Source organism: Brugia malayi (genome assembly GCF_000002995.4).
Source record: "Brugia malayi strain FR3 genome assembly, contig: Bm_v4_Chr1_scaffold_001, whole genome shotgun sequence".
NCBI classification, from domain to species: Eukaryota; Metazoa; Nematoda; class Chromadorea; order Rhabditida; family Onchocercidae; genus Brugia; species Brugia malayi.
Window position 1 is genome coordinate 12,539,523 of NW_025062475.1, and position 19,322 is coordinate 12,558,844.

At 30.5% G+C, this 19,322-nt stretch overlaps 4 protein-coding genes across 7 annotated transcripts; 3 read left to right on the forward strand and 1 right to left on the reverse strand.

Moving 5' to 3' along the window:
- Positions 1-1,792: 1,792 nt before the first annotated feature.
- On the forward strand, positions 1,793-6,382 carry Bma-gly-3 (Polypeptide N-acetylgalactosaminyltransferase 3, putative; the record flags this gene model as incomplete). Its single annotated transcript, XM_001900879.2, has 13 exons — positions 1,793-1,911; positions 2,305-2,414; positions 2,617-2,782; positions 2,979-3,154; positions 3,361-3,488; positions 3,747-3,944; positions 4,070-4,122; positions 4,232-4,349; positions 4,576-4,756; positions 5,039-5,178; positions 5,443-5,541; positions 5,921-6,055; positions 6,251-6,382. 13 exons carry the CDS (start codon positions 1,793-1,795, stop codon positions 6,380-6,382), a joined length of 1,755 nt encoding a protein of 584 aa, XP_001900914.1.
- Positions 6,383-8,857: 2,475 nt separating this feature from the next.
- Bm17414 (Uncharacterized protein) lies at positions 8,858-9,079 on the forward strand (the record flags this gene model as incomplete). Its single annotated transcript, XM_043077652.1, has 2 exons — positions 8,858-8,907; positions 9,016-9,079. The coding sequence occupies 2 exons, from the start codon at positions 8,858-8,860 to the stop codon at positions 9,077-9,079; spliced, it is 114 nt and encodes a 37-aa protein (XP_042933586.1).
- Positions 9,080-9,708: 629 nt separating this feature from the next.
- On the reverse strand, positions 9,709-12,221 carry Bm1661 (Uncharacterized protein; the record flags this gene model as incomplete). Of its 4 annotated transcripts, none has more annotated exons than XM_043077655.1 (10): positions 9,709-9,801; positions 9,899-10,021; positions 10,279-10,380; positions 10,562-10,666; positions 10,777-10,881; positions 10,992-11,096; positions 11,241-11,354; positions 11,504-11,693; positions 11,807-12,050; positions 12,131-12,221. In XM_043077655.1, 10 exons carry the CDS (start codon positions 12,219-12,221, stop codon positions 9,709-9,711), a joined length of 1,272 nt encoding a protein of 423 aa, XP_042933589.1. The 4 variants fall into 4 exon arrangements, with proteins under 4 accessions (XP_042933589.1, XP_042933587.1, XP_042933590.1 ...); XM_043077653.1 differs by having other exon boundaries at positions 10,553-10,666; XM_043077656.1 differs by lacking the exon at positions 10,777-10,881.
- A 2,197-nt stretch (positions 12,222-14,418) lies between these two features.
- Bm13003 (Uncharacterized protein) lies at positions 14,419-17,399 on the forward strand (the record flags this gene model as incomplete). The annotated part of the gene is made up of 11 exons (XM_043077657.1): positions 14,419-14,554; positions 14,634-14,759; positions 14,900-15,001; positions 15,082-15,325; positions 15,439-15,628; positions 16,038-16,142; positions 16,253-16,357; positions 16,467-16,571; positions 16,753-16,854; positions 17,090-17,209; positions 17,307-17,399. The coding sequence occupies 11 exons, from the start codon at positions 14,419-14,421 to the stop codon at positions 17,397-17,399; spliced, it is 1,428 nt and encodes a 475-aa protein (XP_042933591.1).
- Between the last annotated feature and the right edge of the window lie 1,923 nt (positions 17,400-19,322).

A 19,322-nucleotide genomic window follows, 5' to 3' on the forward strand; every position in this document is an offset into this window, starting at 1 on the left:
CATTCTTTTAGTTTATTATTAAGTTTGATAATTTTAAAATTGATTAGCGCTAATATCAAAAATATATATGTATATATATTATATCAAAACTATTCATTTTTGTTTTAGGAAAACTATCTGGGAAAGGTTATAGTACTATAAATAAGCTGGAAATCAATGGTATATGATGTTCATGTGAATTAACAATAATTTCTTCATTAACGAATACATTTTTTCATAGTTTCAAACTCTTCAACAGTTTAACAGTAGGTAGTAGTGGTACTTCATTTTGCAGTTGAACGCAGTAATATTTCATTTTTCATAATTTTTATTCAGTACTTTTTAATTTTCCACAAATGAAATTCATGTGAGTGGTGTCTACCTGTACATTTCAATATTAATGATGGAATTAAGTATCAGCTGTCAATAAAATGCATCAGCGATATTTACAGGATCTATAAATCAATTCTTTTTCTTTGAAAAATTCTTTTTTTTTCTTTATTTAAAAAAAAAAACTTATATTTGCATTTAGCTTCCTTAATTGTGTTGCTTACATCTTTAAATGTTTACTTTGTAATCATTTCTTAAAAGATTCAATACGTTGCCATTCTGCTTCATATTGTTTCACTGATCAAAGATTATTGTTAGCTTTATTGAAGAAAGCATAAGTTGCAACGAAGGTAAGATTGATTTGTTACTAAGATAAGTTGCTTTAATCTTAGAACTAACTGAGCCCATTTCTGAATCATTAAAAAAAGTGAAAACATAAAGTACGCATTTTATTAAATCATTTTTGTTCCTCTCTATGCTATTAATTGAATTTTCCTGTTTTATTCATTTCCCAATTTAAATTTGGAAACTTTATGAAATAAAAACAATTCATTATTTTATTGTGATTGAGAAGTGACGATTTTTTTTTTTTTTTTTTTTAAATGAAATCATTCTAACCAAAAATATAGATTAAGTTCAAAAAAAAAATTCCAGAAAAGTTGATTCACTTAGTAACATTCCCTAGTCTAGATACTGCATAACTAATATTTAGTATGAAGGGAATGCTTATCAGTTCTATTTCCATTCATTCTGAAATAAAAATGACATCGTAAATTAATTATTTATAATTGTGCTATCAATTTATGTTAATAATTTGTTTGGGAAATATATTTGGAAGTAGTATGGTTTATCAATAATCACTCATTTCCGATAATCATTTGAAATGAAATGAAACATAAAAGCTATAATGTGATGATGATTAGAAGACAGTGAGTGGTTCATTATCACGTTGACATCATTTTAGGTGATAATTACAAGATAGTAAGTTTTTATAAAAAGTTAAGAAGCAAGAAGGAACAAGAGATCTGTGTGTTTATTTGGAAAAAGAATTTTTTAGTTTTGTTTAATAAAATTCCTAAGATAGTACTTCTGTCTGCGATTTCGAATTTTTTCACATGCTAAACTGTAATTTTAATTCATTTATTACATCAATCATAGTAAGTTATATGTATTGCTTTCAAATTTTGAAAATTTCAGAAGGTTGCATCGGTTTGTTTTTATTCAGATCTCATTATTTACTTGCTTTAAAGGAAGTTTAGTTGGAACATTTCCGCTTAAAGTGAATAAAAATTAAAGATGTAAATTATGAATAAAATTTTCTTTGCATATTGAATCTTCGCCGTCGTATTATAGCTTTTTTTTCGTTCCAATTTTGATTTCCATGGTTTTGAATTTGCAGTTTCGACAAGCTTTTTTTTTTTTCTGATCATTTTTTCTTTTCTATTATTAATTCTCGTATTTTTTCTTGTCAAGATTAAAACAAATGCGATTACGGGTTGATGTATGTCGTGCGATTGTGCTGACTTCTTTAGTATGGATGATGATTGATGTCATCATATTATTTTACTTTCTTGATACCGGTAATAGCAGAATAACCTCAAAGTAAGTTTTTATTTCTTTTTCTTTTACAGGTTCTTCCGGATAATTTTTCCATTTCTAATTCTTCAGGCATTACTTGGCAAATTTTGCTAATTTTCAGTTTTTACTAGAGTTTTTTAAGCTATTTGAAACGATCATTTCATTCATAAGCTCTTTTAAGTAATTAGAAAATATTGATTGTGCACTTCTAATATTTATGTTCACATTAAACAACTGTAGATATTGTTGGGCAGTCGGTCTAATCGCTTATTTTGATGAAGCTTTTTGTAAATTACCGAGCTCTTTATTTCTGCAGTTTTGAGAATTTCGTCAATTTAGTATCGAAATTAATATTCATACTATAGGCAGTCTGTAATTTGAAAAGTAACCTGTCGATGATCCAGTGATTTGTTTCAGAGTTGCAGTAAAGTTGAGGGGTGATCGTCGTTCAGAAGATGAATTTAGGGCTCAAGCAAATGATTTTGTTGATCAGGAAGCTATGGAAGAATTGGGAATATTGCTAAAAAGTTTGTTTTTCTTTTTTTTTTTTTTTTTAACAGAATAATTGTTCATAATTTTATCAAAAGAAGTACATTATTTTCTGTCTTTTCTTATGTAAAAAGCAAGTGATTTTTAGATAGAAGAAAAGACGTATTTCAAATTACGATGCACTTATACATGTCACCAAACATTTTTGGACCTTCTTTCAAAAAATTTTTGTTACTTAAGGTTTAAATTTTGAAAGAAATGGACCAGGTGAAATGGGTAGTGCAGTAATTATCGATCCATCACAACAGGAAGAACGGGCACGAAAATTTAAAGAAAACCAATTTGATGTTATGGCTTCAGATCTAATATCTATCAATAGGGCACTTCCGGATTATCGGTCATCGAAGTTAGTTGTCATATCAAATTAATTGAATAATATCATTTTGTACTGCAGTAATTAACGTTGTAATGGTTATAGACTTATTGGCAGCATTAAAGGGTTTATCTATATAATTGTCTTTGATAATATAAATGACTGATTAGGTTTTCTAACTAATGTCTAATAAAATTTCGAATCTGCAAATCGATTTATACTAATTTAGGTGTCGTGAAGCTGCACGAAAATACGATGTAACCAGTTTACCCATGGTATCCATTATAATTGTTTTTCATAACGAAGCATGGAGTACACTTCTTCGTACATTACACTCTGTAATAAATCGAAGTCCGCTTCATCTAATCAAAGAAGTTATTCTCATCGATGACTTGTCAAACCGAAGTTAGTTGCTTTTGCTTTTTCATTACACTTTTTTTTTTTGAGTCGATGAGAATTGAAATTAAATAATGAAATAATTATTAGGCCGTACTATCATCATGTCGAAAACAAATGACCATATGACTGTGTCACCGTAACAAACTTCATCTATTTTTAATGTTTAAACTCTTCTTGAAAGTTGATTGTTTAAAAAAGAATTTAAATTCCAGCCTATTTGCGGAAGCCTCTTGATACTTATATCAAAAGATTTTCACTTCCCTTTCATCTCATTCATCTACCAGAACGATCAGGCCTTATCCGAGCGCGTTTACAAGGTGCAAAGGTGGCAAAAGGAAAGGTATATATGAGTTTTGGATATTCCCAGCAAAGAAGTTGTCTTTCTGCAAGAATTTTTAAAAGCAGTTTCCATTTTTCGCAGAAATTTTATGTGGACTTAAAAATTTTTATTGTAATTTTTCTAACCATATTACTGAATGTTACGATGTTCGTTTAACTACAGAATTCAAAAAATAATATTATTGTGGTGAAAAATAGAGCATTATATGTAGGTTACAGTTGTATTTTTAACGGCATCTATTCAGATTTCAATTTTTAGGTTCTGCTGTTTTTGGATGCTCATGTTGAAGTAACGGAAGGATGGTTGGAGCCATTGTTGGATCGTGTATCAACTGATCGGAAACGTGTTGTGGCGCCAATTATTGATGTCATTTCGGATGAAAATTTTGAATATATAACTGCTTCTGATGTTACTTGGGGTGGCTTTAATTGGCATTTAAACTTCCGATGGTATCCAGTAAGTATCATTCTTTACACTTTTGTATGTTTCCTTCTTAAGATTGGTAGAGTAAATCAAAATCCAAAAATTTTCAAGAATTTTCAAAGTTGTTTATATAATTTTATTACACACTTATTTTACAGGTACCGATGCGAGAAATGGAAAGGCGTAATCACGACCGTTCAGTTCCCCTTCAGTTAGCTTTTCATGTGATTTTCCTGTTTGGCTTTTTAGTCTCAAATGCAGGAAATATTTGTAGCCAAAGATGTTGTGATTTTATCAATTCTAAATTTTAATTTATTCAGGACTCCGACAATTGCTGGTGGTTTGTTTGCTATTGATCGACAGTTTTTTTATGATATTGGCTCCTACGATGAGGGAATGGAAATTTGGGGTGGTGAAAATCTGGAGATTTCATTTAGGGTAATTCCTATATTTAGTAAATTTTGACATTTCAGACTTTTTAGTAACCATTTTTGACTTTTTCAAAATCTTTTTTTTTATTACTATTTTTCTGAAATGAAGTAAATTATAGTGTAGGGAGAATAATTAAGTCCCTAATTCAGTTCTAAGAGTGGCTTCTAGAAAAGTTTTTTATGAAATTAAAGTACAGTTGAGGGATAAAGTCTAAGTGCTTGTATTTTTTCAGGTATGGATGTGCGGCGGTAGTTTGGAGATTCATCCATGTTCTCGAGTCGGTCATGTGTTTCGAAAGCATACTCCGTATTCATTTCCCGGTGGCACAGCTAGAGTCATACATCATAATGCGGCTCGCACTGCTGAGGTTTGGATGGATGAATATAAAGACATATTTTATGGCATGGTGCCTGGTAGGTATTACTATGTTCTCTAAAGGTTGTTGGAATTTTAGCTAGGTCACCTTCTTAATGATCTAGATGGTCTGGTTATGAGCTTCGAAATCGCTTTACTCAAATTGACAATTACAAAATCATCGTTTAATTTTCTTCAATCATATTGTTTTTTTTTTTTTTTTTTTTTTTTTTTTTTGTTTTGTTTTTTTTTTTTGTCTTTGTTCGCATCTACTTCAACTTTAAGGAAGTTATTTTTGAAATATATTTGATTTTTGTCAGTTTATCATCTATCACTTTTAGCTGCCAAAAATGTCGATGTTGGCGATTTAACAGAAAGGAAAATTTTGCGCGAAAATTTACAGTGTAAAAGCTTTCGGTGGTATTTGGAGACGATTTATCCAGAATCACCAATTCCAATCGATTTTTTTAGTTTAGGACAGGTACTTTTCCTTGTGGATCTTTTTTACTTTTTACTTTGATGAATATTTCTTAGCCGCTTGAACCAGTTTTGTCGATTTTGCATAATTGTTCAGTTACTCAATGCTTTCACTTTACATTCATATTAACTTCGGTAATGCTATTTTCTAGTAAGAACTGGTTGAAGGGACATGTTCTTCTACTATATCGCTTATCTATCATTATTACTAACATATATATTGTTATTCTTTTCGAACATTATAAAACATAGAGAGATTTTGTTGTAGGTGCAAAATATGGGAGTAATGGAATGTCTGGATACAGCAGGTCGATCAGCCGGTGATTCTCCTGCAATGCTTCCGTGCCATGGCAAAGGTGGTAATCAGGTTTGCGAAAATTCATTTGGAAGACAATGAATAAATGTTTTTTTTTTACTTAACTCATGCTTGTTGTTTCTTAAACATGTTCGTAATCTTGTTTCAAATGGTGGGTTCATATGTTAGATCCTAATAATTAATTATGTTCATTTCAATAGAGAGTATGCCGTAAATTTCTTGAGGTCGAATCTGAATTCATAAGATGTTTTTTTTTTTTTTTAAATCATGATTCTTAACTGTCATTTGAGAAGTACTTAACATTCGTTACAAAATTAACGTAAATGTCAAAGAAATAAGAATCGTATTTTGATAGTTTTTGCGAACATAATAAAGTTGTAGTTTTTGACACTGGAAAAACTAGTTATATTAACCTAATTATAATTTGTAGTTATGGACTTACACTGGGAAAGGTGAAATTCGGTCTGATGAACTTTGCTTAGCTTTCACAACAAAAGGTGTTAGCATGGAGAAATGTACTGGCTCGGTGCCATTGTCGAAAATGATCTTTGACTATGAGAAGAAAGTAAGTAAAAAAGTAATTCATAGGGTATTTAGTTTGTAAATTTTTGGCGAATTACAATGTCATTGTGTAATAATTCTTAAAACTGTTAGTAACTATTTTAACCAATGTAAAAATTATCACAAATAGGTTTTTTAGAGGAATTTGCTATTGTTTCATTATTTACTTTGAGATCAGGATTATTAAGAAAATTTTCAGATACTTGTGCTAAAGCATCGGGAAACAGGCCTGTGTTTACAAGCAAATGAATCAGGATTACAATTAAGCACGTGTTTACATATGGATATGATTCAGAAATGGAGGTTAGGAGGATATAGGATACTGGATTGATTGTACAGCAACAGCAGTAATTGAAACGGCTATACAATGTTTCTCCCCACTTGTTAAATTACGGAATGTTTGAAAAATATTTTCTTGGTTTTGCTTTACAACAAAGACAATGATTTCTAATTTGTGAATAATATGCTATTGTTTTTATTTTCTGTAGCTTTATTTTTTCTTAATTTTAATAAGTGTTGCTAAAACAAGTTATTCAATTATTTAGTAATGATACTTGATAATTGTTTCCATTTTGTCCAAAATTCAATTTTCAAAAAAAAATTGGTTGTGAGCATAGCTGTTACTTACTTGTTTTTTTTTTTTTTTTTTTCTTTTATATTTATTGTGCAATAGTGACTTGTCAATTTTTATTTATTTATTTATATATTTTGTTATAGAAACGAACACTTTCATTAGTTATGCTTATAGCGAAGTGTGAAACTGTTGTGATTTAGTCAACTGATCGATGAGGAAAAGTTGGCAGATAAGCATGTTGGATACTTTGGGATTATGTTTCTTAGAAAACAACATTTTATATCATTTCTCAAAGAAAGTTTGAGCTTTTTATAGAAGCAATTTATACGATATGAATTATCCAATGCTGCTGTAAGCCGCTAGTATCGTAAGGCTAATGCAGCAATAACAATACCATAAAAGCTTTACATTTTGATATAATCAAATGCAAAATTAACGAATGAAAGTTGAAAAATTTCCTAACATAATTTCATTTTCGATGTTGTTACAGATGTTTAATTATGAGAATTTGGTAATTGTTTTAATATTTTAAACGATTGCTAAATGGATTCTTTCAATGAAATATATTCGAATGATGGTTGTGGTGTTTTTTTTTTTTTTTTTTTTTTTTTTGTTTTATTTCTAAATTTGTTGATTGATTGTGCTGTATTCATTCAAAGATGGTAATTAGCTACTGAATCCGTTGATATTGTGATATTTTTATTCACTTCTTTGGTTTTTTTTTTTTTTTTTCAAGTCACTTTTTCCTTATTCATATCATATTCATTCGAATTTATGTTGATTAAATGCTTGTAGAGTGTAATTATCCTTCTTAGAGGCAAAATAGATTTCCTCACATTTTTTGCATTAATTTTCCTTTTGTATTTTAGAAATTTTTTGAGATTTTTTGGTATTAGAACTTAAACGAATTCCAACTTTCTTAAAGACAAATTAACAATCAAGAACATTTGGTACTGATAGATAAACATGAATTTAAAATAAAATTAAAATTTCTAATGAAAATGAAGTCCGTCCAAACAATTTGTTGTCTGTACATGAGAAATTATTGCAATGAAATAAGTGATAATCAGATCATCGTCTGATAACTTTCCCTTGTATTTTTCTGACTGGTCTCTTTTTCCTTTCTCACAATGATTGTTTTTGTTGTTTAATTCAAGTTCTTTTTTCTTTTCTGAAACACTATCATATGTTTGGATGATTCTGATATAAGTAGTCGGTTTTTAATTTTTACACTCTTAGACGCAGGTTGCCGGTTGCCTAAATTAAATTCAGCATTGTTTGCATAAAAATGCGTATGTGTTAATTGGCCGATAATATGCTTTGTGAACTGTCAACTGATTACTGGTCGTATTTTTTGCATTAATGAAGAACGAATATTCGAGAAATGAATAAATCCGAAAGCAGCTAACCTTTCAAGAGGCCATCGTGTCGAGTTTAGCCTTCGTATGAACCGTTGCTTGCAAATGACTGTTGCTCACTTTCTTTCCTTCCTGTGTAAGTTCAAAAAAGTACTGAGACTGTCAGATTTATGAAGGAATTTGGTATTGAGTGAATTAATATTAGCTAACTGAAAATCAAAAACTGGAAGTCAGAAATTGCGGAACTCGAAGAGGTTGTTTTGGTAATTAATGCATTCGATAATTCATTAGTAAGAATTATTTGTGAGAATATTTCGAAATAAAAATTTCATTCAATTTCTTGTGGAATTCTGGTAATTTGTAAAAGGAATATTGCGCTCTAGAATTCAACTTGGTTATCGCGGATATGCTGCATGAATGATCAGCGTTCTGCCGTGGTCAGTCATTTACAGCTGACCAGTCGGTCACTTGCTGCAAATTGTGCTTTTTTCGCTTGAAATTCAACCAGAAATCACATATTTAATTCGATAAGCTCAGGCAAGATTGTAAAACTCAGAATAAGCTAAATTTTCCTTCATAGCCTAAAGTTTTATCAGCAGTCGATGATTTAGAAAAATAATTGGATCCAGAAGCTTGATTCTTTCCGGTTCAAATTATTCATTCAGTGATAAAAGTTCCTTTAAAAGCTTTAGGTGCAAACCAATTCTTCAGAATCGTTGAATTATAGAAAGAGAAAAGGAATAATAAGTTAAATTTTAAAAAAGTATAAAAAGTAGGAGAAGAGCTGAGATTCAAATTATGAATTTGGAAACTATACAAAAGAGCGAAATTGAAACTAAAATTACAGCACTGAGCAGATTTGCTTATTGCTGAGATGATGGCGGATGCAGCATACCTCGCTGTTGCTTTTGAATTGAGAATACGGTAGAAAAGAAATTCGACAATTCAATCAGCAATTTTCGATGATTACAATTAATTGTTTCGTTTTCAGCTCCAATTCAATAAGTTTTTCAAAAAATATCTAACTTTCAGGGATGGAGAAGATAAGAGTTCCTCTGCACCACCTCCAACATTCGTTTCATATGTTTTCTTTTGAGATTTTTTATCCCAACATACCGAATATATTGCAAACGAGTGATTAAGTGGCAGCAACTTCATTTGCAAAAAGATCAATGTAATACAATCAATGAATACAAGTATAAGGTAATAAAGTAGTGAAAAACAATTATATTTTCTTTCGAGATCCTTTACCGACATGTTGAATATGTATTGCAAATGATGAGTTATTAAGCGGCAGTAAATATAAGTATAAATAAAGTCAATAAATACAAGTATAAATAAAGTAGTGCAACAGTGGAAAAATATAGTACAGTTCCCGATTGTACACGTGAAAAAAAAAAATAAACAACAAACAATAAACAGTAGTGAATTATGTGCAAATTTTGCGCACATATCTAGAAACAATAAAAAATACAATCAAGATCATACACAAACATCGATAAATTCAAGTAATGCTGCCACTTTTATAGATGAAAAAACAAAAAAAAAAAAAAAAAAAAAAAAGAAACAAAGAAACAAAGAAAGGAATTGAGAGATTGTTGAAAAAAGTATTATATTTGATAAGTCGAATATTCATCCCTACTGTATAAAATTTGATTTGTTGACTGACTGTAGCATTAAAAATTGAGATTCAATAGAAAAAAGTTAATCACAAATATCAGCGACTTATGTTTGATGAGGCGGATATTCATCATTGTTGTGTAAAACATAACTTCTTGACTGACTGTACCATTCATTCCAAACAGACCAGATTGACATCTAAGAACAACAAAGTTCAAAGGAAAGAACAAAGTTCATAGAAAACAGAAGTGAAGTTTACGTAAGGTCATCATAACGAACAAGAGAAAATCCTCACCTGTTCATGAGTTCGTGGGAATGAAGAATATGCAGTTGCTTGTGCAACAGATGGATAAACAACTGGTTGTTGACCATAAAACATACCAGAGCCATATTGTCTATTTGCAGTGAACGGATTCTGCTACAATATATATATATATATATATATATATATATATATATATATATAATGTATAAATTTCCTTCGTTTGAAAAAAAAAAAAACAATGAAATTAATTGTTTCTGTAATGTCACATTTATTTCAAAGATTAAATTCCTAAATATATGAAATAAAAATGATTAAGTATATGAAAAAATAAAAGTATGACGAAGTAATAGTTGAGAATTGAAATTTCAGACAATATAAGCATATTTATTTACAGTAGATGAAAAACATACCGTCATTTGATAATAACCAGACATCGGAATACCGTATCCACTTGGTTGTCCAATGTTTCCACTTGCATCGTATATCGTTCCTGCTTGATTATATAGCGTCGTCTGGAAAATGGAAATGAATGGAAAATATTATAATACAAATATAATATGTTGTAATTTTTCAACACTACTACACGTAATGTAGACTTAGCAATAAAAATATGGCATGGCAAGAACTCTAGTAATGCACAAAATAACAATAACTACCACAAAAGAAAAAATTACAATAACTTACAGTAGTTACCTGTGCAACTGATGCTACATAATAAATTGGCATCGAATAATAATTATATCCACTCATCGCCGCATTTCCTCCAATTGAATTACTCGCTGTTGCTGCTGGCGTAGTCTAAAATATTTCACGTACGAGACCCATCAGGTAAGAGGTAAAACAAAATGTAAGGTGACTTTTCCACAACCTTAGTAATACATGAAATAATAATTGCTAGCAAGACTTACCTGTGTAACTGATGTTGTATAATAAGCTGGCATCGAATAATAATTATATCCACTCATCGCCGCATTTCCTCCAATTGAATTACTCGCTGTTGCTGCTGGCGTAGTCTAAAATATTTCACGTACGAGACCCATCAGGTAAGAGGTAAAACAAAATGTAAGGTGACTTTTCCACAACCTTAGTAATACATGAAATAATAATTGCTAGCAAGACTTACCTGTGTAACTGATGTTGTATAATAAGCTGGCATCGAATAATAATTATATCCACTCATCGCCGCATTTCCTCCAATTGAATCACTCGCTGTTGCTGCTGGCGTAGTCTAAAATATTTCACGTACAAGATCCATCTGTGTTTTAAGTAAGAGATGATATAACAAAATTTATCGTTGATTTTTTCATTACTAGATAAAGAAGCTTTACTAGATAAAAACTTGATAATGCATTGATTACATAAAAGAACCAACTTGCTGAAATTGCCCACTATAACAAGCTGGCATGACAATACCATCTCCACTTCTTTGTACAAATGGAAAATTTCGTGATTGTGATGGCTTAGCATGCACAATTGACGGTCGACTCTAAAATTGATAATGTTCATCAATTTGTCATCGTGAAATTTTATTCTTCACATCTGTTTAATATTTGCAGAAATTGACAGAAATTAAGTGTTCAATTAATGAAGTATGAGTAACTAATTATTTAGCTTAAAACAATATAAAATGTTTACCTGAATAGCTAAGGTAATTTGATCGATTGAAGTGAAACTTTGACGATGCGATGAATTTACGATAGGTGCGGATAAAATCGGTAGTGGTGCATCGCTAGTTCGAATTCCATTCAGTATTGGACAAGACTGATTATTAATTAAATTGTGTGGTACAAATGGCGGTGCATCCAAATTCCAAATGAATTCTTCCCTGAAATTCTTTTATTGTTAATATGTTAATAATTATTGATTGTAAATGTTAAATTGATCATCCTTCATTTGCAGCAAATAATTTGCAAGGAACAAATTATAATATATTCTTGCCTGTTTAATGCATTATTTGCTGCTACACTTGCTACTATCTGATCCGGCGCAGATGATTGCTCCGTTTGTTCACTTTCAAATGCTACGGAAGTGGTAGTTGTAGTTTGTGTAATTCCTGATTGTGATAAAACTACAGCTGTTGCTGCTTCTGTTTCGGATAATATCGTGTTCGATTCAGCAAGAGTGGATGTTGTCAACGTATCATTATCATTATCATTCTCTGATCTATCCGGAGACGTTGAATCTAAAAGAATGATTATTACGTTTCAATATGATTTCCACTGGAACACAACCGTTAATAATTGATTTATTAATTATTGATACCTGCCGATTCGCGACTCACTTCCTCAGCAGTTTGTGTATTGCCTAATATTATAGTCATTTCATTTTCCACGTCAATATTCCTCAGTGACATCCAAAAGTCTTCTAAATAAGTTAACGGTGTTTTTATTGCTATTTCAGATGACTGTCAAACGATTTGTTATAAATTTATTTAATCATAAGCAAGAGAAAATAATATTGTAAATTGCAAAAAATCATTCATTACTATTATAAATAAAAAATACCTAATGGTTTAAAATTAAATACTTCGGCAACCGCTCTTTCTAATTTTGAACTTTGACGATGCGATGAATTTACGATAGGTGCGGATAAAAAAAAACTCTATGATCTCTACTGCTCTATGACCTCTTAGGGAGGTCAAATGAAGAATTAAGAGTTGAACCGACTACAAATCTTTTAGAAGTGAAAACTGATAAGTTAATTAAAATTGATATGTAATAAAAAACTGAATAAGTATTTACATTTGAACATAATGTTCCATTCACTTTGTCGAAGTTTTATTATTGCGAAGTGCATATTTGGTGATTAAATTAATTTCAAATTAATTCTTGCAAATCAGCATAATATTTTTATTTGCTCATTACATATATTTTATCTACACTTTTGTAACACCGATCTTATTAAAATCGCACTACAATTCACTTTGAACTCATCAAAATTTAAAAAGCTTTTTACATTTCTTGGGGTTAAAGGTCTCAAAGCAAAATATCAGTAAGAATGAAAACGACAAATTGTATTTTTTTTTACATTCTCCTGAAATTCAATAGAAATCCATAATGTTTTCTAATGCGAAATTGGCAATAAGATTATTTTATTTTCCTTTTTTTAATTTTAACTTTATTTTCAAAATTTAGATTTCAGATTCAAAATTATTTTGATTATTTTAATTTTATTTTTAGTTTCTAGACTGAATTTGAATTCATACAGCATTTCCATGTTCATATTTTAACTCAACAATATATTTGTTTTATGAAACGATTTAAAAATGGGATTTATATTGCACATCTCATTTGAAAATTGTTTGCGGTTAAGGTTTTTTTCTCTCTCGACTATCTCAAGTGGGCGGGATCTCGTGTTCAAAATACCTATCGGCATCGATTTTTGTTCTCTTTTTTACAGGTATGGTCGCATTCTACAATTCTTTCGTTTAAAGGTTGAAGTAAAACTGCTGTGTAAGGATGATGAGGTTTTGCGGGATGAAAAATTAAAATTTTTATTTCTAACTTTCTTCAGCCAATCAAATCTGCCCTATGAATAGGCATGGCATACTGTAGGGAAATGAAACTGAAAGAAATTTCAGAAATTTATTATATTTCATTTTCTAGTCAATTTTAAGTGTCAATTAACAATTTTGAATGAGAAAATTCTTTCTCAAAAGCTACGATTGGCTAATATTGGGATTATTGCTTGTAAAGTATATCTTTTATAGAAGCATAATTAGATGCCTCGGATTATCTTCCTTCCTGCAAATGTGAGAATGATGTAGGAATTTTCATTTTCACATATTTCTCATTACAATGCTTCAAAAAGGATCATACCTATTCTATTATTTGCACACTTTTCCTTTCAATAAATAATTTCTTATCATCAGTAAGTATTAGGATGGATTCTTTTAATGACAATTGTGTAACAATTCTATTAATTCTATTCACACTTCCGTTTATTTCAATTAACTCATCGAATTGCTTTTTTTGGTTCATTTTCTTGCACCCTGGTGAATTTATATAGCGTAGATAAGAACTAAATCTATCACTTTCTTTCGTATATTTTCCATTGTCAAATTAAATTTTTCATCTGCATATTCACAATTAGTAATTTCTCAACGACCATCCATATACTCCATCACTGTAAAGGTCAAACAGGGATAATGCTTAATTAACGATTAGATGACTAAAGTATCCTTTGCAATGTTCGACAATACGTCATATCATTTCATACTTAATGCATTCATTCCATCCTTATTTCGAAGCAAATATTTCAACTACACATTTTCGTATTTTCACTCTTTTGTCTTGCATATATTTCATATGAAGCAGTAAAAAACTGAATTCTTCAAAATTAAATATTAGTTATTTTTTCTTGACCTTTAATTAGTATAGTAATTTAAATAATTAGTTCACCTTTAACCCCATTGCCGGCATTTTTGAAATCTTTATTTGTTGTAATTGTGTTGTAACTATATGTTGTAATTTCTTCGGGAAATGAAAGTGCTTTTTTATATTTAAATAAAACAATGAAAACTGTAAATATATTATTTAGATAGATAAGCCATGGAAGAAATAGGAAATTTCAAAGTGGTTGAAATGCAAGAAACGGAAATATCATCTAAACTTAAAAAGTTACCTAAACCAATTGGTTATGAACGTGGGCTTTTATTGGCTCAAAGGAATCACAAGGACTCTCCAGGTTTGTTTGTTGTAAAGTTTTTATTTACAACTTTTTCCTTACATGAAGGATTGTTTATGATTAAATAATAAATTTTCAGGGTATTCTAAGGAAGACACTGAGCAAAACGCAGAAGTACCACTAGCTGATTCAGAATCCTGGATACCATGGTTGGATGATCGATTAGAAAGAGCGGTTGCCGAAGTATTTAATTTTAAACCATTAGGTATTTTTTATTTATAATAGTAATGAATGATTTTTTGCAATTTACAATATTATTTTCTCTTGCTTATGATTAAATAAATTTATAACAAATCGTTTGACAGTCATCTGAAATAGCAATAAAAACACCGTTAACTTATTTAGAAGACTTTTGGATGTCACTGAGGAATATTGACGTGGAAAATGAAATGACTATAATATTAGGCAATACACAAACTGCTGAGGAAGTGAGTCGCGAATCGGCAGGTATCAATAATTAATAAATCAATTATTAACGGTTGTGTTCCAGTGGAAATCATATTGAAACGTAATAATCATTCTTTTAGATTCAACGTCTCCGGATAGATCAGAGAATGATAATGATAATGATACGTTGACAACATCCACTCTTGCTGAATCGAACACGATATTATCCGAAACAGAAGCAGCAACAGCTGTAGTTTTATCACAATCAGGAATTACACAAACTACAACTACCACTTCCGTAGCATTTGAAAGTGAACAAACGGAGCAATCATCTGCGCCGGATCAGATAGTAGCAAGTGTAGCAGCAAATAATGCATTAAACAGGCAAGAATATATTATAATTTGTTCCTTGCAAATTATTTGCTGCAAATGAAGGATGATCAATTTAACATTTACAATCAATAATTATTAACATATTAACAATAAAAGAATTTCAGGGAAGAATTCATTTGGAATTTGGATGCACCGCCATTTGTACCACACAATTTAATTAATAATCAGTCTTGTCCAATACTGAATGGAATTCGAACTAGCGATGCACCACTACCGATTTTATCCGCACCTATCGTAAATTCATCGCATCGTCAAAGTTTCACTTCAATCGATCAAATTACCTTAGCTATTCAGGTAAACATTTTATATTGTTTTAAGCTAAATAATTAGTTACTCATACTTCATTAATTGAACACTTAATTTCTGTCAATTTCTGCAAATATTAAACAGATGTGAAGAATAAAATTTCACGATGACAAATTGATGAACATTATCAATTTTAGAGTCGACCGTCAATTGTGCATGCTAAGCCATCACAATCACGAAATTTTCCCATTTGTACAAAGAAGTGGAGATGGTATTGTCATGCCAGCTTGTTATAGTGGGCAATTTCAGCAAGTTGGTTCTTTTATGTAATCAATGCATTATCAAGTTTTTATCTAGTAAAGCTTCTTTATCTAGTAATGAAAAAATCAACGATAAATTTTGTTATATCATCTCTTACTTAAAAACACAGATGGATCTTGTACGTGAAATATTTTAGACTACGCCAGCAGCAACAGCGAGTGATTCAATTGGAGGAAATGCGGCGATGAGTGGATATAATTATTATTCGATGCCAGCTTATTATACAACATCAGTTACACAGGTAAGTCTTGCTAGCAATTATTATTTCATGTATTACTAAGGTTGTGGAAAAGTCACCTTACATTTTGTTTTACCTCTTACCTGATGGGTCTCGTACGTGAAATATTTTAGACTACGCCAGCAGCAACAGCGAGTAATTCAATTGGAGGAAATGCGGCGATGAGTGGATATAATTATTATTCGATGCCAGCTTATTATACAACATCAGTTACACAGGTAAGTCTTGCTAGCAATTATTATTTCATGTATTACTAAGGTTGTGGAAAAGTCACCTTACATTTTGTTTTACCTCTTACCTGATGGTCTCGTACGTGAAATATTTTAGACTACGCCAGCAGCAACAGCGAGTAATTCAATTGGAGGAAATGCGGCGATGAGTGGATATAATTATTATTCGATGCCAATTTATTATGTAGCATCAGTTGCACAGGTAACTACTGTAAGTTATTGTAATTTTTTCTTTTGTGGTAGTTATTGTTATTTTGTGCATTACTAGAGTTCTTGCCATGCCATATTTTTATTGCTAAGTCTACATTACGTGTAGTAGTGTTGAAAAATTACAACATATTATATTTGTATTATAATATTTTCCATTCATTTCCATTTTCCAGACGACGCTATATAATCAAGCAGGAACGATATACGATGCAAGTGGAAACATTGGACAACCAAGTGGATACGGTATTCCGATGTCTGGTTATTATCAAATGACGGTATGTTTTTCATCTACTGTAAATAAATATGCTTATATTGTCTGAAATTTCAATTCTCAACTATTACTTCGTCATACTTTTATTTTTTCATACACTTAATCATTTTTATTTCATATATTTAGCGATTTAATCTTTGAAATAAATGTGACATTACAGAAACAATTAATTTCATTGTTTTTTTTTTTTTTCAAACGAAGGAAATTTATACATTAAATATGTATATATATTGTAACAGGATCGGTCCACTATAAATAGACAATATGGCTCTGGTATGTTTTATGGTCAACAACCAGTTGTTTATCCATCTGTTGCACAAGCAACTGCATATTCTTCATTCCCACGAACTCATGAACAGGTGAGGATTTTCTCTTGTTCGTTATGATGACCTTACGTAAACTTCACTTCTGTTTTCTATGAACTTTGTTCTTTCCTTTGAACTTTGTTGTTCTTAGATGTCAATCTGGTCTGTTTGGAATGAATGGTACGGTCAGTCAAGAAGTTATGTTTTACACAACAATGATGAATATCCGCCTCATCAAACATAAGTTGCTGATATTTGTGATTAACTTTTTTCTATTGAATCTCAATTTTTAATGCTACAGTCAGTCAACAAATCAAATTTTATACAGTAGGGATGAATATTCGACTTATCAAATATAATACTTTTTTCAACAATCTCTCAATTCCTTTCTTTGTTTCTTTTTTTTTTTTTTTTTGTTTTTTCATCTATAAAAGTGGCAGCATTACTTGAATTTATCGATGTTTATATATGATCTTGATTGTATTTTTTATTGTTTCTAGATATGTGCGCAAAATTTGCACATAATTCACTACTGTTTATTGTTTGTTGTTTATTTTTTTTTTCACGTGTACAATCGGGAACTGTACTGTATTCTTCCACTGTTGCACTACTTTATTTATACTTGTATTTATTGACTTTATTTATACTGCCGCTTAATAACTCATCATTTGCAATACATATTCAACATGTCGGTAAAGGATCTCGAAAGAAAATATAATTGTTTTTCACTACTTTATTACCTTATACTTGTATTTATTGATTGTATTACATTGATCTTTTTACAAATGAAGTTGCTGCCACTTAATCACTCGTTTGCAATATATTCGGTATGTCGGGATAAAAAATCTCAAAAGAAAACATATGAAACGAATGTTGGAGGTGGTGCAGAGGAACTCTTATCTTCTCCATCCCTGAAAGTTAGATATTTTTTGAAAAACTTATTGAATTGGAGCTGAAAACGAAACAATTAATTGTAATCATCGAAAATTGCTGATTGAATTGTCGAATTTCTTTTCTACCGTATTCTCAATTCAAAAGCAACAGCGAGGTATGCTGCATCCGCCATCATCTCAGCAATAAGCAAATCTGCTCAGTGCTGTAATTTTAGTTTCAATTTCGCTCTTTTGTATAGTTTCCAAATTCATAATTTGAATCTCAGCTCTTCCCCTACTTTTTATACTTTTTTAAAATTTAACTTATTATTCCTTTTCTCTTTCTATAATTCAACGATTCTGAACAATTGGTTTGCACCTAAAGCTTTTAAAGGAACTTTTACCACTGAATGAATAATTTGAACCGGAAAGAATCAAGCTTCTGGATCCAATTATTTTTCTAAATCATCGACTGCTGATAAAACTTTAGGCTATGAAGGAAAATTTAGCTTATTCTGAGTTTTACAATCTTGCCTGAGCTTATCGAATTAAATATGTGATTTCTGGTTGAATTTCAAGCGAAAAAAGCACAATTTGCAGCAAGTGACCGACTGGTCAGCTGTAAATGACTGACCACGGCAGAACGCTGATCATTCATGCAGCATATCCGCGATAACCAAGTTGAATTCTAGAGCGCAATATTCCTCTTACAAATTACCAGAATTCCACAAGAAATTGAATGAAATTTTTATTTCGAAATATTCTCACAAATAATTCTTACTAATGAATTATCGAATGCATTAATTACCAAAACAACCTCTTCGAGTTCCGCAATTTCTGACTTCCAGTTTTTGATTTTCAGTTAGCTAATATTAATTCACTCAATACCAAATTCCTTCATAAATCTGACAGTCTCAGTACTTTTTTGAATTTACACAGGAAGGAAAGAAAGTGAGCAACAGTCATTTGCAAGCAACGGTTCATACGAAGGCTAAACTCGACACGATGGCTTCTTGAAAGGTTAGCTGCTTTCGGATTTATTCATTTCTCGAATATTCGTTCTTCATTAATGCAAAAAATACGACCAGTAATCAGTTGACAGTTCACAAAGCATATTATCGGCCAATTAACATAATTTAATTTAATGCAATTTTTGGAATGCTGAAATTAGTATTGCTAATAAATTACTGAACTCAAAACTGGTTGGTGTAAAATGATCAGGCAGATGTCTCATAATTATTCTTTTCTTCTATTTCATACTATTTTTTGTCCCTTCTCTTCTTGCAGTAATCTCC